We start from the raw sequence: 15,003 nt of genomic DNA on the forward strand, positions 1-15,003 counted from the left end.
CATAAAAGCGATACAAACGAATAGGCTTAAGCTTGCCTCTGCGTAGTGGCCCTGCCGTACACTCTTAAGCAAAATTACACCGTGTTGCCACACAACGATAATCGTCATCTGTCTTGTCCGCGTTTCCTTTCTTTAACGCGGCGAGCCGGGTACTTCCCAATAACGAATGGCATGCGCGTTATCAGCATCACATAGCATTCCCGACAGGAAAGTAGCGGGCGCGGCGTTTTCAAGAAAGGAAACGCAAGCAAGGCAGATGACGATTATCGTTGTGTGGCAGAGATACACCCCAAAGGGTGTAACTTTGCCTAAGAGTGTAGTTAGAAAGTGCTGGCGTTTCACGGCGTGGCCGCGAAACCCGACTTCTGTCCCCCCACTGCTGAGCTTTGCTGCTCGTCCGCATTTGACTGGCCGTAACGAAAGTCCTCGCGCTGCTCCGTTCGTGCCCCAGACGGACGCCGCCGCGGTGTCGAACAGTCTGGACATTCACCCTTTCTCGGCTAGGAAGGGTAACCGCGCTTTCCCCTTTACCCCTCTCTCTCTTTCTTCCCTTCCGAATGGCGCGAGCCGCGTCGCTGAGCGCTAGCCGGACCGAGCAGCCAGACAGAGTTCAGATTACCCAGCCTGTGCTGCGTGATAGCTCCCCGTCTCCATGACCTAGCCGGTCGGCACGGCTGCGAAGAGGAGGAAGGCGCAGCAGCCACGGACGGCAACGGCCGCTGCATCGGCGGCGGCCAGGAACGGAACCCCCCTGCCGCCCCCCATTCTTTTCTTCCGGGTGGAGCGACCGGTCGGTCCCTCGGCGATAGCCGGCGAGAGAGTTGCGAAGGGGGAGCCCCCCCCCCCTCCACACACACAACGGCAATAGACGCCGAGAGAGCAGAGGGGGCCCCACGCGAGTGCCACATACACGCGTAGTGCATCGGAATCGGCGAGCGTCCACTCGGGTGCAGCCAAGTGCAGCAACAGGTGTATTCCGTGACTGAGCGCTCAGGGTTAAACGCCGCGATGCTGGGCCTGGTGTATCCGTCGGTGTGCGCGTCGCTGGCGCTGGTCTCGTGGCTGATCGCGCCGGGGCTCTGGACGCTGGCCCAGACGGCCGGCGCGCTGTGGTTGCTGTCGGTGGTCGGGCGCCGGATCACCGAAGAACTCTACGCGCTGATCGGTGGAAAGCACGTGGACCCCAAGGGAAAGGCCGTCCTTATTACCGGTAGGTGCGCGTGACTCACGCGGAGTTTTCCGCCATTTCTAAACTTGCTTGTACAATTGAGGCGGTGAGTGGCTGCGGCTTCCAGAAGGCTCGTGCGATGCTAGTATTGCGGAAATGAAATTAGTGGATGGTACTGCCTAAATTATTCCACACTTATAGTAAGACGAATGAAACTTGAGTATATTAAGCCATCAGAACCTGCTTCCCAAGCCTGAAGCATTCGATGCCCTCATTTGTCGCACTAACGGCAAGGTTTTAATTTGCTTTCAGTTTAAGGGAGCACTTGATATTCTTTCAAACGAATTTCTGGCTCTAGATTCATGTCAGCAAGAGCGTGGTTCGGTTGCGCATCTTTTTCTTCAAGCGCAAATACGCACCTGATCTTTGATGTGGCGGCAAGACGCCCTTATAGCGTTGAAGCCCGCTACTGTTCGGGGCATGTCCAGTTGTAAAACACACGCACACACACACACGAGACTGGAAATAATTTCCAGATATGTGCACTTTTAAATTCGTGGCGTCACAGGCTGAGTGGGATTCACTGCTAAAGGGAACAACACTTGAGTGTAGAGCAAGTGCTCATTTTACCCCCTGGCAAGTGTGGAAACGCCAGGCTTTGCAGCAGACGATTTGTGGCTGGTAGCGATGGCACCTTACATCATTGTACGCTACATTCGCATAGGTTTAGCCAGCGCTTGCAGCCGAAATGTTATTAAAGCGACAGGCACAGATTAGCGTGTTGCATTTAACATGTACGCTTCGGTCTACGGTTAGCAAGAAAGACCCTGAGAGAAAATGTGTTCGGCATGTGCATACACTGAAGGCGTAGGCCGAAAAGATCCCTTCAATTCCATTTCTCTGGAACTTACGGCACCGAATCAGTCGTAGATGCTTTGCATTGATGCCATCGTAGCCGCCATCTTATGGTGCCAGCAAGTCGAGAAACTGCGTAAGCAAAGAAAAAATAACGCAACGCCAAGACAGCACGAAAGTCGCATCTTGAACCCAGCGACGAGTCCATAAGTGAAAAACGGTCTCAGTCAAAAATGAAAAGAATGCACGCATGATAATATGGTGCACTTATGTCAACGTTGCCGCCATACTCGGGTAGTATCATGGTGACATGCTGCGTTCGTGACGTCACATGAAAACTATCTCCTGGGAGTTCAACGCATTAACAATTTTCTCACGCGAAGGCTTTCAGACCGTTTGCCACGCGTCCCATAAGCACCTTAAGCCTTGAGTGGTGGCTGCTGCAGCTGCGCTCTCAAACTTTAATGCCTTTTAATGGGACGACACAAGTGATAAGGACAGTTGATTTCTAACACGACATCGCTGAAAAAAAGAAACACAGGAAATGACACGAGCTAACTATGGTCTTGAAACCAGACGCTGATGGCTTCGCCGAAATCTTCCCAATGCAGAACTAGAGCTGTGGGATAGTGTATCGTATTGCTTTAGTGTTCAACAAAGCCGGAGCAGCGGCCAGATGGACGATGCTAAATCAACTTTAGTAATCACTCAGAGGCTTAGGATCTGGAAGAGATAGCTTGAGTTATCGTTCTTCTGCGGCCACACTGGCTGAACTTGTGTTCCGGGGTGGCAGATGAGTCACGCCTTCGAGCGCAAATGTTTACGAGCTGATCGCACGAACTTTGCTTTAACGGCATCTTGCACGCCGCTGTCGCCTGGTTATTTGTCGAATATTAAAGCGAAGCCTTATTCGCGTACCGTCCCCGATTTGGCATGGATACTTCTGCAGCCGTGTGCCACTGAGCGTGTCCATCTTGTCCCACTCTCCACAATGGATATGTGCCACGAGAGGTGCGGCATCCTTAGTTAGATTTGTGTGGCATTTTTCCTCGTGCACACCTGCCATCACCGTTCTTCCACCGACAAGCCTGACGCATTGCCTTCGCGACGATGGGAGGCGGCATCATGGAGACAGGCGTCGTGACGGGCGTTTCTACACCTCGCTGAAAAAGTCAACAATACGCCGCCGTGCTTGAGGGAAAGCCAGTTAGCCCTAATGAACTTTATAGAAATTATCCGGCTCTCTCTGTCCTCTTGTACGTCCGATAATTACAGGTATAGCATACACGTAGATATACACGGCGATTGGAGAAAAGTCTACAGATAACACGCAGTAGGGGCGGAGGTTGGGATAAAGGAACTCGGGGAAACCGCTTATGCAATGTTGTTCTTTCGTCACACGGCACCGCTGCATTTGTTACGTTGTAGCTGTATTCGCTGAGCAGCAAATGGAAGCTTTCAGCTACGATGGCGAGTGGGCTTGAATCGTGGGAGTAAGATGCTTCGTTTTGCTGCGGTATGTGGAAACCAACACGATTTGCCAAAGCAGGGCTGCCGTGAGCTCCTTCTTGAAAACTTGTTTTCTTCATCCGCCTGTCACTGCTTACCTTGAAGTGCTACAGTTGCAACAGATATGTTGCGTTGAAAGCAAGCGAAACACAAAACACACACCTACATACATACACGGTGTTTCTTTTGTAGCAAGGAGATAACGCAAGCTGCTCGCGGAGCCGGACCGGACTCGGAGACGTGACGAAAGACAAGGGGGGGGGGGGGGAAGACATCGACGACACAGATGCTCTTTTTTCAGCCAGTTTCGGTTGCAAGGAGCCTGCCAAGGGGAACTAATTGCTCGCGTGACTCTCATATGAACTCCGCTATTCAAGATTTGATGGTTGGGATAGAGAGAGAGAGCAAATGATAAATGAAAGGTAGGGAGGTTAACCAGGACTGAGCCCGGTTGGCTACCCTACACTGGGGAAAGGGAAACGGGGACGGAAAGATTAAAGAAAGAAGAGAAAGTCCACCGGGGATATCGTTCAGTCATTCAGTCCGGATCACAGACGCTGACTCAATCCTGTATCTTTCAAATAGCGCAGCAGCGCTTTTGTGGCCTTTTGTAGCTGCGATATGCGAGGCCATGGTCCCAAGATCTTGTTCAAGGTGAACGGTTTTCTATCTAACTGGTTGAGAGCTGTGCAGAGTTCTTGTCTTTCATTTTCCAATGATGGGCAGTAGCACAGTAGGTGGTCTATAGTTTCTTCGACACCGCAGGCATTGCACTCGGCGCTATCAGCCATTCCAATTAAAAACGTATATGCATTCGTGAATGCGACGCCCAAGCGTAAGCGGCACAGCATTGTTTCCTCATTACGCGGAAGCCCTGGTAACAGCCGCAGTTGCATAGATGGATCGAGGGAATGCAATCGATGTTGAGTGAAATCAGGTGTGTGCCACTTCTCCAATGTCATACGGTGCGCTAGCTTGCCTAAGTGTTGGGCTGCGTCAGTCCGCGATAAAGGTATAGAAACAAGGGTTGCTCCTTCATGTGCTTTCTTAGCAGCTTCGTCAGCGACGTCGTTGCCGGAGAGACCGCAATGGCCAGGCAGCCTCTGAAACACGACGTCGTGCCCTTTCGCAATCATGTGATGGTGCATTTTTCGTATCTCCGATACGAGTTGTTCACAGGACCCGCGACGAAGAGATGACAGAAGACATTGTAAGGCCGCCTTTGAATCACAGAATATTGCCCACCGATTAGCCGGTTGGTTGTTAATATAATCTACGGCACCTCGGAGGGCAACAAGCTCCGAACCGGTCGATGTTGTCAAGTGAGAAATCTTGTATCGGATGCTTAGTGATCGTGATGGTATAACCACTGCCCCGGTGGAGCTGGTCTGGGTGGAAGAGCCATCCGTATATATGTGGACGCGGTCAAAGTAGAAAGTGTGCAAACAATCCAGAGCTGCTTGCTTCAAGGCCAAGGTAGGCTGGTCGGTCTTCTTTCTTATACCTGGAACCGTAAAACGCACTTGAGGTTGTTTTAAACACCACAAAGCTGAGGTTGAACGTGCTGATGGTGTGAAGCCCGATGGTAGGGAGGCACGATGCTTGCTGACCTCGTTGGAGAAGGATGCCTGTGGTCGTCGTTCTGGCAGACAGGCAAGAAAGCTTGATTGAATCCGTGAAATATGACGAACATGGGCCCTAAGCGAGTCGGTGCTGATGTAAGTCGTGATCGGATGGTCTTGAGCCATTATAATGGTTCCTGCTGTTGAGGCGCTCCGCGGAAGGCCTAGGCAAACACGTAGTGCCTGTGCTTGCACGCTCTGAAGTTCTCGAAGATTTGACTTGCATGTTTTAGCAAGCACGGGAGAACTATAGTGTAGAAATCCGATAAAAAGTACTCGATATAACTGTAGCATGGAGCCCACTGACGATCCCCATGTTTTGCCGGCGATGAACTTGAAGATGTGAACAATAGATGTGCGCCTCTTCTTCAAGTGGGCAACCTGAGGGCTCCAAGAGAGGTCCCGGTCAACAATGACACCCAAAAACCGATGATTTTTCTTGTAGCGGATAGGCTGGCCATTGATGTACACTGGATAACCAGACATCGCTTTTCGCGTAAAAGCGACTAACGCACATTTTTCTGATGAGATGGTAAGCCCTTGTGTCTGAAGATAGTCAGATGCCTGTGTTGCTGCTTGCTGTAGCCTTGCGCGAACCTGCAGGCGAGTGACCGCTGATGTCCAGATGCAGATGTCGTCGGCGGAAACACTCACTGTTTCCGGTAGGGATTCAGCCAGCCCAAGAAGCGCGAGGTTGAAAAGAACAGGGCGTAAGTATAGTGTCGAGGATGGGCCCCGGAGTAGTAATTCGGTGTAGCCAGCTATTGCTAATTAGGAAGTTAATTACCGTAATTTCGATCATTACGCTGGTAAGTGCGGCAATTGCTTTGTCTCTAGAGGATTGGAATGCGTAGACTCGAGTGGTAAACGTGACGTCAGCGTGATTTACATTTCTCTAAAGTTAAAAATTTGGTGCCGCTATAGAAACAAAACACCCTGTATATATATACAGACAATAATGAAAGTAAAAAGATAAGAGATAACGACGTACAGGAAATTGGCCATTGAAGCTAATAAATATAAAGATGCCGCAAGGAGAGTTCACAAGCAGAGTTTACTATTGGAGGCGCTGCTTTCTTTTATATGTATATATGTGCTTCCGCCACGCAGTTTTTTTAAGGTTATTTTGGGTGACATTCGTTGTAATTCGCTGCACTCCACGACCAGAACGCCCGAAAGCGCAGACCCGAGTCGGCGCGACTTCAGGCGAGGCGCTGCAATGCGCGCCACGACCGACCTGCGCGCCCGAGCGAGCCCGCCTTGGTATCGCGGCCTCGCGAAGCGCGCCGCGCGTTTGATACGCTCCGCGACGGCCGGCCTTGAACGCTGCGGAACACGAGGAAAAAAAAGACGCGGCAAGTGCAGGCTGGACGAGTGCCGCACTTTCTCCGCGGCCGCGGGACGACGATACCGTGTGGGAGGTTGGCAGGAATCGCTGACTGGCGAGTGGTACTTTAGCGTGAGGCAGGAGGAGGCGGGTGTTCGGCGCCGAGCCGTGTCAAGTGCACACCGCCGCGTGACGTTGCTTTTCGTTCTGTTCTGCCCGGAAGGTTCGCCCGGCGGCTCGAAGAAGGTGTAAATGCATGCACGGCTCGGCTGGTAGGCGCGCGTCGAGGGTGTAGGGCTTGCCCGTCGCGGTAGCTCGGTGGACGGCGTTCTGCTGCTCGCCGAGTGGGAAGTCGCGGGTTCGATTATCGGCCGCGGAGGCACCATTTCGGTGGGGCTGAAATGTAACGAAAATGTAACTTTTCGCGTTGAGGTGCACGTTAAAGAACCGCGAGCGTTAAAAGAAAATCAGTCCGGGACCTCGTCGGGGCGCGCGAGCGCCCAACTGCAGGCATAAATAAAGTTTCTCCAATCCAATCCAATCCGGGACCGTCCACTGCACAGTTCCTTATGACCCACTGTGCAACTCAGGTAACCTTTCCATGAAAATAAGGGGCGTATCTTTACTAGTAGAAACGTGAATAATGTCTACCGTTCGCCATAAAGACGCGTAAATCCGCAAAAGAGAAATGAAATAAGGAATATCTCATAGGTACGCCTGTGAGATGCACCTCTCATTTACTGGACAAACAAGGAACCACATCAAATGGAATCGCACAGGAAAGAAACGCAGGGAAAACACTGCCAAGAACAAGTAAACGAGCGAAAGTCTAAAATAAAGATTTCTAGTAGCGTTTTTGATATAAGTGTGGAAGAATTATAGAGAAATATATATTTGCTGAACAATCAGTGATTTTACAGTTAAATTTGTTAGTTTTCGCTTTTCCTTCCTGTTTGGCTCTTGCCCCGGCTTTCTCTCTCTCTCTTAGTAGATCGCTTAATTTCTGAAATCCTTGCGACTCTTGTTTCCCGTTGCAAATTTGGACGAAGAGTGCTATACAATTAGGGAAAAGCCAGACGAGCCAACGGGTGAAAGTCATATTGCTTATGGGCTTAACGGTTGTTGCAGGCTCTGATGATGCACGCTGATTCGCATTAATTTAATTTCCACCTTATCTAAATATTATCACGGGTATATGGTTCCTAGGACCTGATAGCGTCGCCGCGAGCCGTCACTCGAGGAAGTAATGAGGCAAAAGGAAAAGTTAAACGCAGCTGGCGCTTTCTCCGGCCCCAATTCCTTCCACGAGCACACAGACCTGCTTAATACGAACTGAATCCCTTCCCTAGTCTCTGGATGAATCTAAACAAAGAAGGTTGAACTAACGAAGGAACATCGATGCGCTTGACCGTTGCGATAGATGGTGACAACGGAACGCATCTCGAGTTAATCGCACGGGCACCGAATCGATGAGGAAACTGGCCTTCACCCCGCAGGAGATGGCGATAACTAGCGGGAAAGAGGCAGCAAAATGTTGACCGCCGAATCAAGTATCAAGATTGATTTGGCAGCACTAGGGGAATGTGTGTCAGGGTGGGGGACGTATGCCACTTAAATTCGAGGGGGGGGGGGGGCGGCGTTCCCCCTCTCGCCTTGGGTACGTGCCTGGCTCGTGCCGTGTTTTCCTCAAGTTGTTCTCGACTACTCCAGCGCTTCAAATCGTTAGTCGTAGCAATGGAGAAACGTTTATTGCGTGGTTTCTGTTAACTCGGGGGAACGCATGCAAATTTATGCACATAGACCGGAAACTCATCAATGTGTTACGTTTTACCGAGATATGAATTTCTCATGTTTGGAACCTCACTATCGCGTTCAGCGAAAATGAAAGTTCAAAGAAAGGATCTTGCAGTGCGACCAACCGTTTTACTGCGTATTCGCAGATTGGTTAATATAAAGCACAACGTTTTCACGTGATATGTAAAGAAACGTTGCGATTGTTACATTATACCAGGTGTTTCATCCTGGTATTATTACATTGTACCAGGTGTTTTAGCATGCGTAAGCACCTTGACAATATTACTATAGTCTGTTATCATCCATTCGTTATTTCTCCGTTGTCTGTGTGAGTCAAACATGGCCATGCGCAAGTGGCAAGAGTCTGTATAGCTTTCCTTCGTATTACTCGTAGTATTATCACCGCAGCCAAAGCAATCATGGTGGCGCAGTTGTTTTCATTTCTTGCAACTTCCAGTATCATGGTAGGCTTGACTTGGCACTTGATCTTTTTAAATGAGAATCCGTTTGGATCGAGCTGCAGGAATCATGCATTTCCCAAGATAAAAATAACTTAGTTGTGGCTTACATTTATAGATCACGCTCATCTTCTATTAATGAGTTGTTTGACTTTGGGCGAAATATTGCGTTATCTATTATTAGAACAAAAAAAAAATAACATCAGCTCTGTGACGGACGAGCAGCGAAGCTGTGTTGTGTTTTCCCTCAATCGACGTATCTATGTATATGTAGTTATTACGCACAACACGTGTCAGGCCGATGCCAGAGCTCCGTGGGAACTGCCGATAAGGTCGGCTAGGCGACTATGACGTAACCACAGCACACAACGCCCACTGGTGGTAACAGTGTGCGTAGGACGCAGGTGGCCGTTAAACCGAGCCTCGGCGCGAGCGGCGATATGCGTTGACCTGGGCGCAGTCAAAGGAGTACACGAAACAAAACATGTTTGTTTGTAATTTCCGATCGAGCATACTTCCTAGTTGATTAGCTGAATGAAACGTAGATGGACTAGAGTTTTATTCTAGCGGACACGCATGGGACTGTCCGTTTCCCTCCCGTATAGAAGCCCATGTATTGACAGCAGACGGGAATTCTGTAACGTTTACAACTTCACTGTGAACTAACTAATTGTGACAAGTGAATGAAACTCGGCGTAATCATAGTCATATTAGCGGGTGATTTCAGTATGATTTTTTCGAAGATACCTATATTTGATTAGGAACCACAGAGCATGCGCGGGAACCTTGAGACAATTTTCTCGTGTCGAGGCGACGCGTTGATGGACGGACATCGACCACCGCCAGAGGGTGGCTGTTGCTACACACAGCTTCGTTGTAAAAGTAGTTCCTATATTAGGAGACATACAGACTAATCTTTTATAACAGTCCACCACGTCTGTCAATGAATATGCTGCCTGTATCAACGGATGTGGTTATAAACATCTGTTCCAATGCGTTGCACTTCAGACGCACAAGGTACTCTTATTGACCACACGTTATCTCGTCTTATTACTCATCCTAATGCTGGTGTTATTGAAGCACCAATAACTGACCACTATCATGTGTTCGCTGAATTAGGTATTCTGTCTGAAACTAAAAACAGTCTTTTAACAGCAACCTATAGAACTCATTCTTCATAGATGTAATCAGCCGCGCAGAGTAGTCACCAGTAATAGCAGCATTAAATCCGAAACTTGCTTATCAGAAGTTTTCGGGCGTTATAACTAACGACCTCACTACAAGCACTAAATTAGTTGCTTGTAGACATAAGTTTTCGACTGCATATAACCCGTGGATAACCACTAGCCTATTGAACTGTCTGCAAAAGATAGAAAACGAAGACTCAGCCATTCCACATTAGTTTACGTAATGGCTATAAGACCTATTCTAACATATTAGGCAGGCTTCTCAAGGATACTAAAAAGGCTTATTACGAGAACAAGATTAAAAGCACAGGCAACAATCCGAAATAGTAGTGGAATGCTTTTCTCGGCAGGAGTATGTCTAATACCTTCATACCCAATATTCATTCAGGAGATCACACCTACGATAACCCATGTGAATGAATGAAACCACGTTTATTCCACAATAAAATGCGCCGAAGACGCTGCGGTGGAAAGAGGAGGGCTGTTATTGCAAAAGAGGAAGGGTAAGGCTGCCTCCGTTTTATTAATGAACGTCCTGGAGGCAGCTCCATGTGACATTGAAACCCATGTGACGCGTGTGACTTTTGAAATGCATTCAGTAGTTCATTTTCGGTACAGGAAGCCGACTCTTTTAAACCTGTCAATTCCTTATGCCCTCGTTGGCCTCACACCTTTCTTTATCCTGTCTCACCCGAAGAAATACATTGCCATCCATAACATGACAGACGCGATTGCTGGATAGGAGAGCTTTCACTACATTTACGTGAAATTACTCGTCCATTTAATGTATGCCACGCTTTCGCACATCATCAACCTAATAATTGAAACGAGCATCTTCCAGGCAGCATTAAAAAACAAGCGGATCCAATTGCTGTCCTTACAAAATGGGACAAATGCCTCACCTCGAACTATCGTCCCATTTCCATGCTTTCTTCTTCAGCGAATTTATTGAAAAATGTTATCGTTGCTCGTTTGACTATAATTGTTTGACAAAATTTAACATTCTTTATCCACGACAATTTCGTTTTCCGTCAGGCATTTCTACTGAGCTAGCGATACTATTTTTAACAGACGACATCAAAACTGCATTAGATGCTGGTAGTTTTGTTGCTGGGTTATTCATTGCCCTTTCAAAGCCATTCTTTTCCATTGTTCACTGCACATTGTTTCGGAAATTGGAAGCGATTGGAAGTGGTTCAGTTTTAAGTTTGCTCCGCACTTACATGATCGACAACAGTCTATATATATATATATACAAATCTGGTCCTTGCTCACAACCTCAAATAACTAATACTGGTGTGCCGCAAGACTCTAATCTTGGTCCTCTCCTTATTAATCTATATCAATAAGCTTTCCTTATGTTGAAGCTCATCTATTTGTATACTCTATGCGGACAACGCTACCGTACTAAGTGAAGGTACATGTCTAGACTTACTGTTAGGCAAAATTAACAATGACGCCGCCAATGTAATGAACAGGTGCCGTAGTAGTGGACTAAGTATTAACACTAACAAGTATAATTTTATCTTTTGCTCACACAATAGGTACCTTTCTGGAACTCCATCTTTTCATATTGGCAGTAACATAATATTCGATTCTGACAATACTACCTTCCTGCTAGCAAAATTAGGCATCTAAAATTTAATAATAATAATAATATATGGGGTTTTACGTGCCAAAACCACTTTCTGATTATGAGGCACGCCGTAGTGGGGGACTCCGGAAATTTTGACCACCTGGGGTTCTTTAACGTGCACCTAAATCTAAGTACACGGGTGTTTTCGCATTTCGCCCCCATCGAAATGCGGCCGCCGTGGCCGGGATTCGATCCCGCGACCTCGTGCTCAGCAGCCTAACACCAATCTAAAATTTATGACGCATATAAAATCATGAAGAAATCGGCATGCGGCTTTAAAATTCTATTAAAGGCTAGGTCATACTTCGATATTAAAAAAAAGCCTGCTATCACTTTATTACGTAATTATTCAGTTATTTGAATTACTGTATCTCTACATCGCGTAACATTTACCCCACACAGTTCTCTCCATTGCCGCTCATTCAAAATCAGGCTATGTGAATCGTGACAGTCAGCAGTCCCGCAGCTAATGCTTCACTGTTGCTTCACGCGGCGCGGTGGGCTAGCGGCTGGGGTGCTGCGCTGCTGAGCACGAGGTCACATTTCGATGGGGGCGAAGTGCAAGAACACCCGCGTCTCCCGCATTGGGGGCCGGTTAAAAGATCCCCTGCTGGTCGAAATTAATCCGGACTCCCCCTCTACGGCGTGTCGCATGATCAAATCTTGGTTTGGGCACGCGAAACCTCGGGATTCGTGTCATTCCTTGCAGCTTCGTGATCACAACGTACTACCACTGGATAAATGAAACAAATACTCCGTCGGCGTCTTATTTTACGAATTCGTCAATGGGAAATTCGCAAGAGCCCTGATTAAGCCAGATCAATTCACACACGTCGCTTCTGCGAGATTCGCTTCACAGAAAAACTTTTTTGTTACCAAAAGAACTAATTGTGAAAAAGTCACTGGTAATTTCGCCTCATCTTCATGTAGAATACGTTACCCACTTACGTCAAAGCATATTCTTCAATTAGTTTATATAAATTCGAATTGCACGCGTTTTCACAATATGTGTGAAGTTGACCTATTATGTATTTTATGTATCTTTCTTTTATTAACTTCATACCTTTGTTTCATAATTTATTATGTATTTACGCTCATATATTATTAATGTATACATCAATCTTCTGCTTGGTGTAACTAGTCTTATTTTCCTTTTGTAACTGTTAACAGGAAGTCTCGCCCTTAGTTGTGGCTGTGACACCTCCTTGTGTGTACATTTCATACCTAAATGCACTTATATTACATGCAATAAAAATTAATTCTGATTCTGAAGATGTTTGATTATTACCTGAAAAGATTAAGCCCAAACTATTATTTTTAAATCTTAGAAACCTCACTGTCAGTACGCCAATTTGCCTTCAGGAATTCCAAATTATTGTAACGTATTCATGGTCGGTTGGGCGCGGGAAAAGTTTTGACAACTTCTGAACACTGTTGCTGTATTTTTGGCCCTGTGTGACTAAACTGAGAGAAGTTACGAAATTTTCGGAAAACTCCAGTTTGCTAAAACTGCCGCCACACCTGTCGAGTGAATGTTTCAAAAAAAATTTAGATGTGTTGGCGCACTCACATAAGCCAATTCTGGCGTAAGTTATCCACCGAAGCGTTTCGTTTGTCTAGAGTTTGCGCTGGCGAGGAATAAACAATTAGTTTACCGTCAGGGTGCAAAGATCCTTTTATTTCACTAATATGTCTACGTAAAAACGGATGAGGCAAGATGATATATTGCGTTTACCTTCTGCTTGTAAGCCCGGAAAGCTAGTGCGATTCGATAAGGAAACGGGAAAGCGCGGTTTTCTGAGCACTAAAATTAAGGCACACGGACCAAGTTATCCCTGCAAGTGTTGTAGTTCTCGGAGCTCGTTAAAGAGCAAAAATCTTCGACGTACGTTTGGTGGTATCTTGTTAACACGGCGGTTGACAATTGCGTTTATGCAAGTTCCGCGGCCGGTCTTCGGTGCGCATCTTGTATGCACCAAATGCCAGACGCGCGCTTCAGGCTGGCCGTGGTAGGCCACACACGTACTGTACTCAGTTCCATGCATCGTAGCCGACGCTGTGGAGGCTAGAGAGAGACTTCTTGGTTCGGCTTCGTTCGCACTTGAATGCAGTTCGATGTTTTTTCTCCGCAAATGTGCACAACTGTTTTTTTACATACAGGCTCAGTATTGAATGAAACAAGTTTTAATCCTTAGAAACAAGCACATAGTGCGGTATACGGCTGCTAATGCGTTGTTTTGGGTAATTTTTATTTTTGTTGTTCTTTTGTTTTTTGTTGTTTTTTTTGCAACCCGTCGCGAGGAGCCTCACGTGCGTGCTCGCGCGAGCAAACGCTGGTTGGCGACGCAGGGACGGAACGTGCGGAGTGGTAACTTTTCTTGACCGAACTTCTTGCGCAGCTTCCACAGCGTTGACTGCTGTGTATGGAACGGAGCGTGGGCTTCTGCCATTCGACGCAGCTGAAAGCTTCATGTAATAGTGATGTGTCTGAAAACCGTGAGAAACGGAGGTGTCGCGCTTATATATACTCGCGTGAACGAGCCCAGCCACTCCGAAATGCATGCGCATTTCTACAGCCGATCTTTCTAATTATGCATCGGCTCCGTTCTAAACATCGCCGTACGCTTTGTTGCAATTAGTTTCGGGAAAGTAATTTACTTCTCCTGTTGTGAGCGTTCAGCAATGGAACATTTTTTTCTTTAGGGAAGCTGCAGAACGTGCAGTGGGAAGAACCCGTTCAAGTAAATTTCGTAAAATAAAAAGGAAGGAGAAAACGAACAATAAGAACAGGCATTGTGTGAGCAGAATGCGAAGTCTGTTAAGGCCACCGTGTTGTAGGGCACTGAAAGTCCCTGGTGTGAAGACAACCGTTCATCGTGGTCAGAGCCCACGCGCCGTGCAGGCAATTCGGCCATCTTACTTACAGTTTTCAATAATAAGCTGCTTCCTTGAGAGCCATTTTCGAAGCAAGTTTCCTAACTTCGAAGTCGCTACAATATTGTCAATTCTTCTATCGTGCCGAAAAAAAATAAATAAACAAAGGTCGGCGGTAATTGAACAGAGCAATTGGTCTCTAAAGAGACAGGAAGGTCTTTAATACCGAGCGGCAAAATCGCTAAAATGGCAACACTTTTTCTGGGTTGTGTTTGGCATCCCTTGCAAGCAATATTATGCTTGATTACCAATATAAGAATAAGTAGATTGGACAAGGCCCAGCGTTGACGGATGGGTTCCTACGCGTATCTTGTTTTGCGTAGTTTCGGTGCTTTGCCTTCACGGTAAGAGTGACTGCTTTGCTATCTGCAGGAGCGCTGTTTACCAACACCACTCAGAAATAATATTCTTCTGTCGCGTCGATTTAGCGTGCCTTGGAAACGCGATGGTTACGCGCGGGTATTCACCACACGTGCATCTTTGGCAATTACGCATGACATCAGGGTACCTGCG

The 15,003-nt window shown here is 47.2% G+C and overlaps 1 protein-coding gene across 1 annotated transcript in view; it reads left to right on the forward strand.

The window, feature by feature from the left end:
- Positions 1–591: 591 nt before the first annotated feature.
- The window catches only part of LOC126526367 (short-chain dehydrogenase/reductase family 9C member 7-like), a 51,884-nt gene continuing 37,472 nt past the window's right edge, over positions 592–15,003 (forward strand). The window contains exon 1 of the mRNA XM_050174287.3: positions 592–1,210. Within this exon, the coding sequence (XP_050030244.1) occupies positions 1,009–1,210 (202 nt within the window). The 5' untranslated portion in view covers positions 592–1,008. The remainder of the gene's footprint in view (positions 1,211–15,003) is intronic.

The sequence above is a fragment of the Dermacentor andersoni genome, chromosome 8 (genome assembly GCF_023375885.2).
Source record: "Dermacentor andersoni chromosome 8, qqDerAnde1_hic_scaffold, whole genome shotgun sequence".
Taxonomy (NCBI): Eukaryota; Metazoa; Arthropoda; class Arachnida; order Ixodida; family Ixodidae; genus Dermacentor; species Dermacentor andersoni.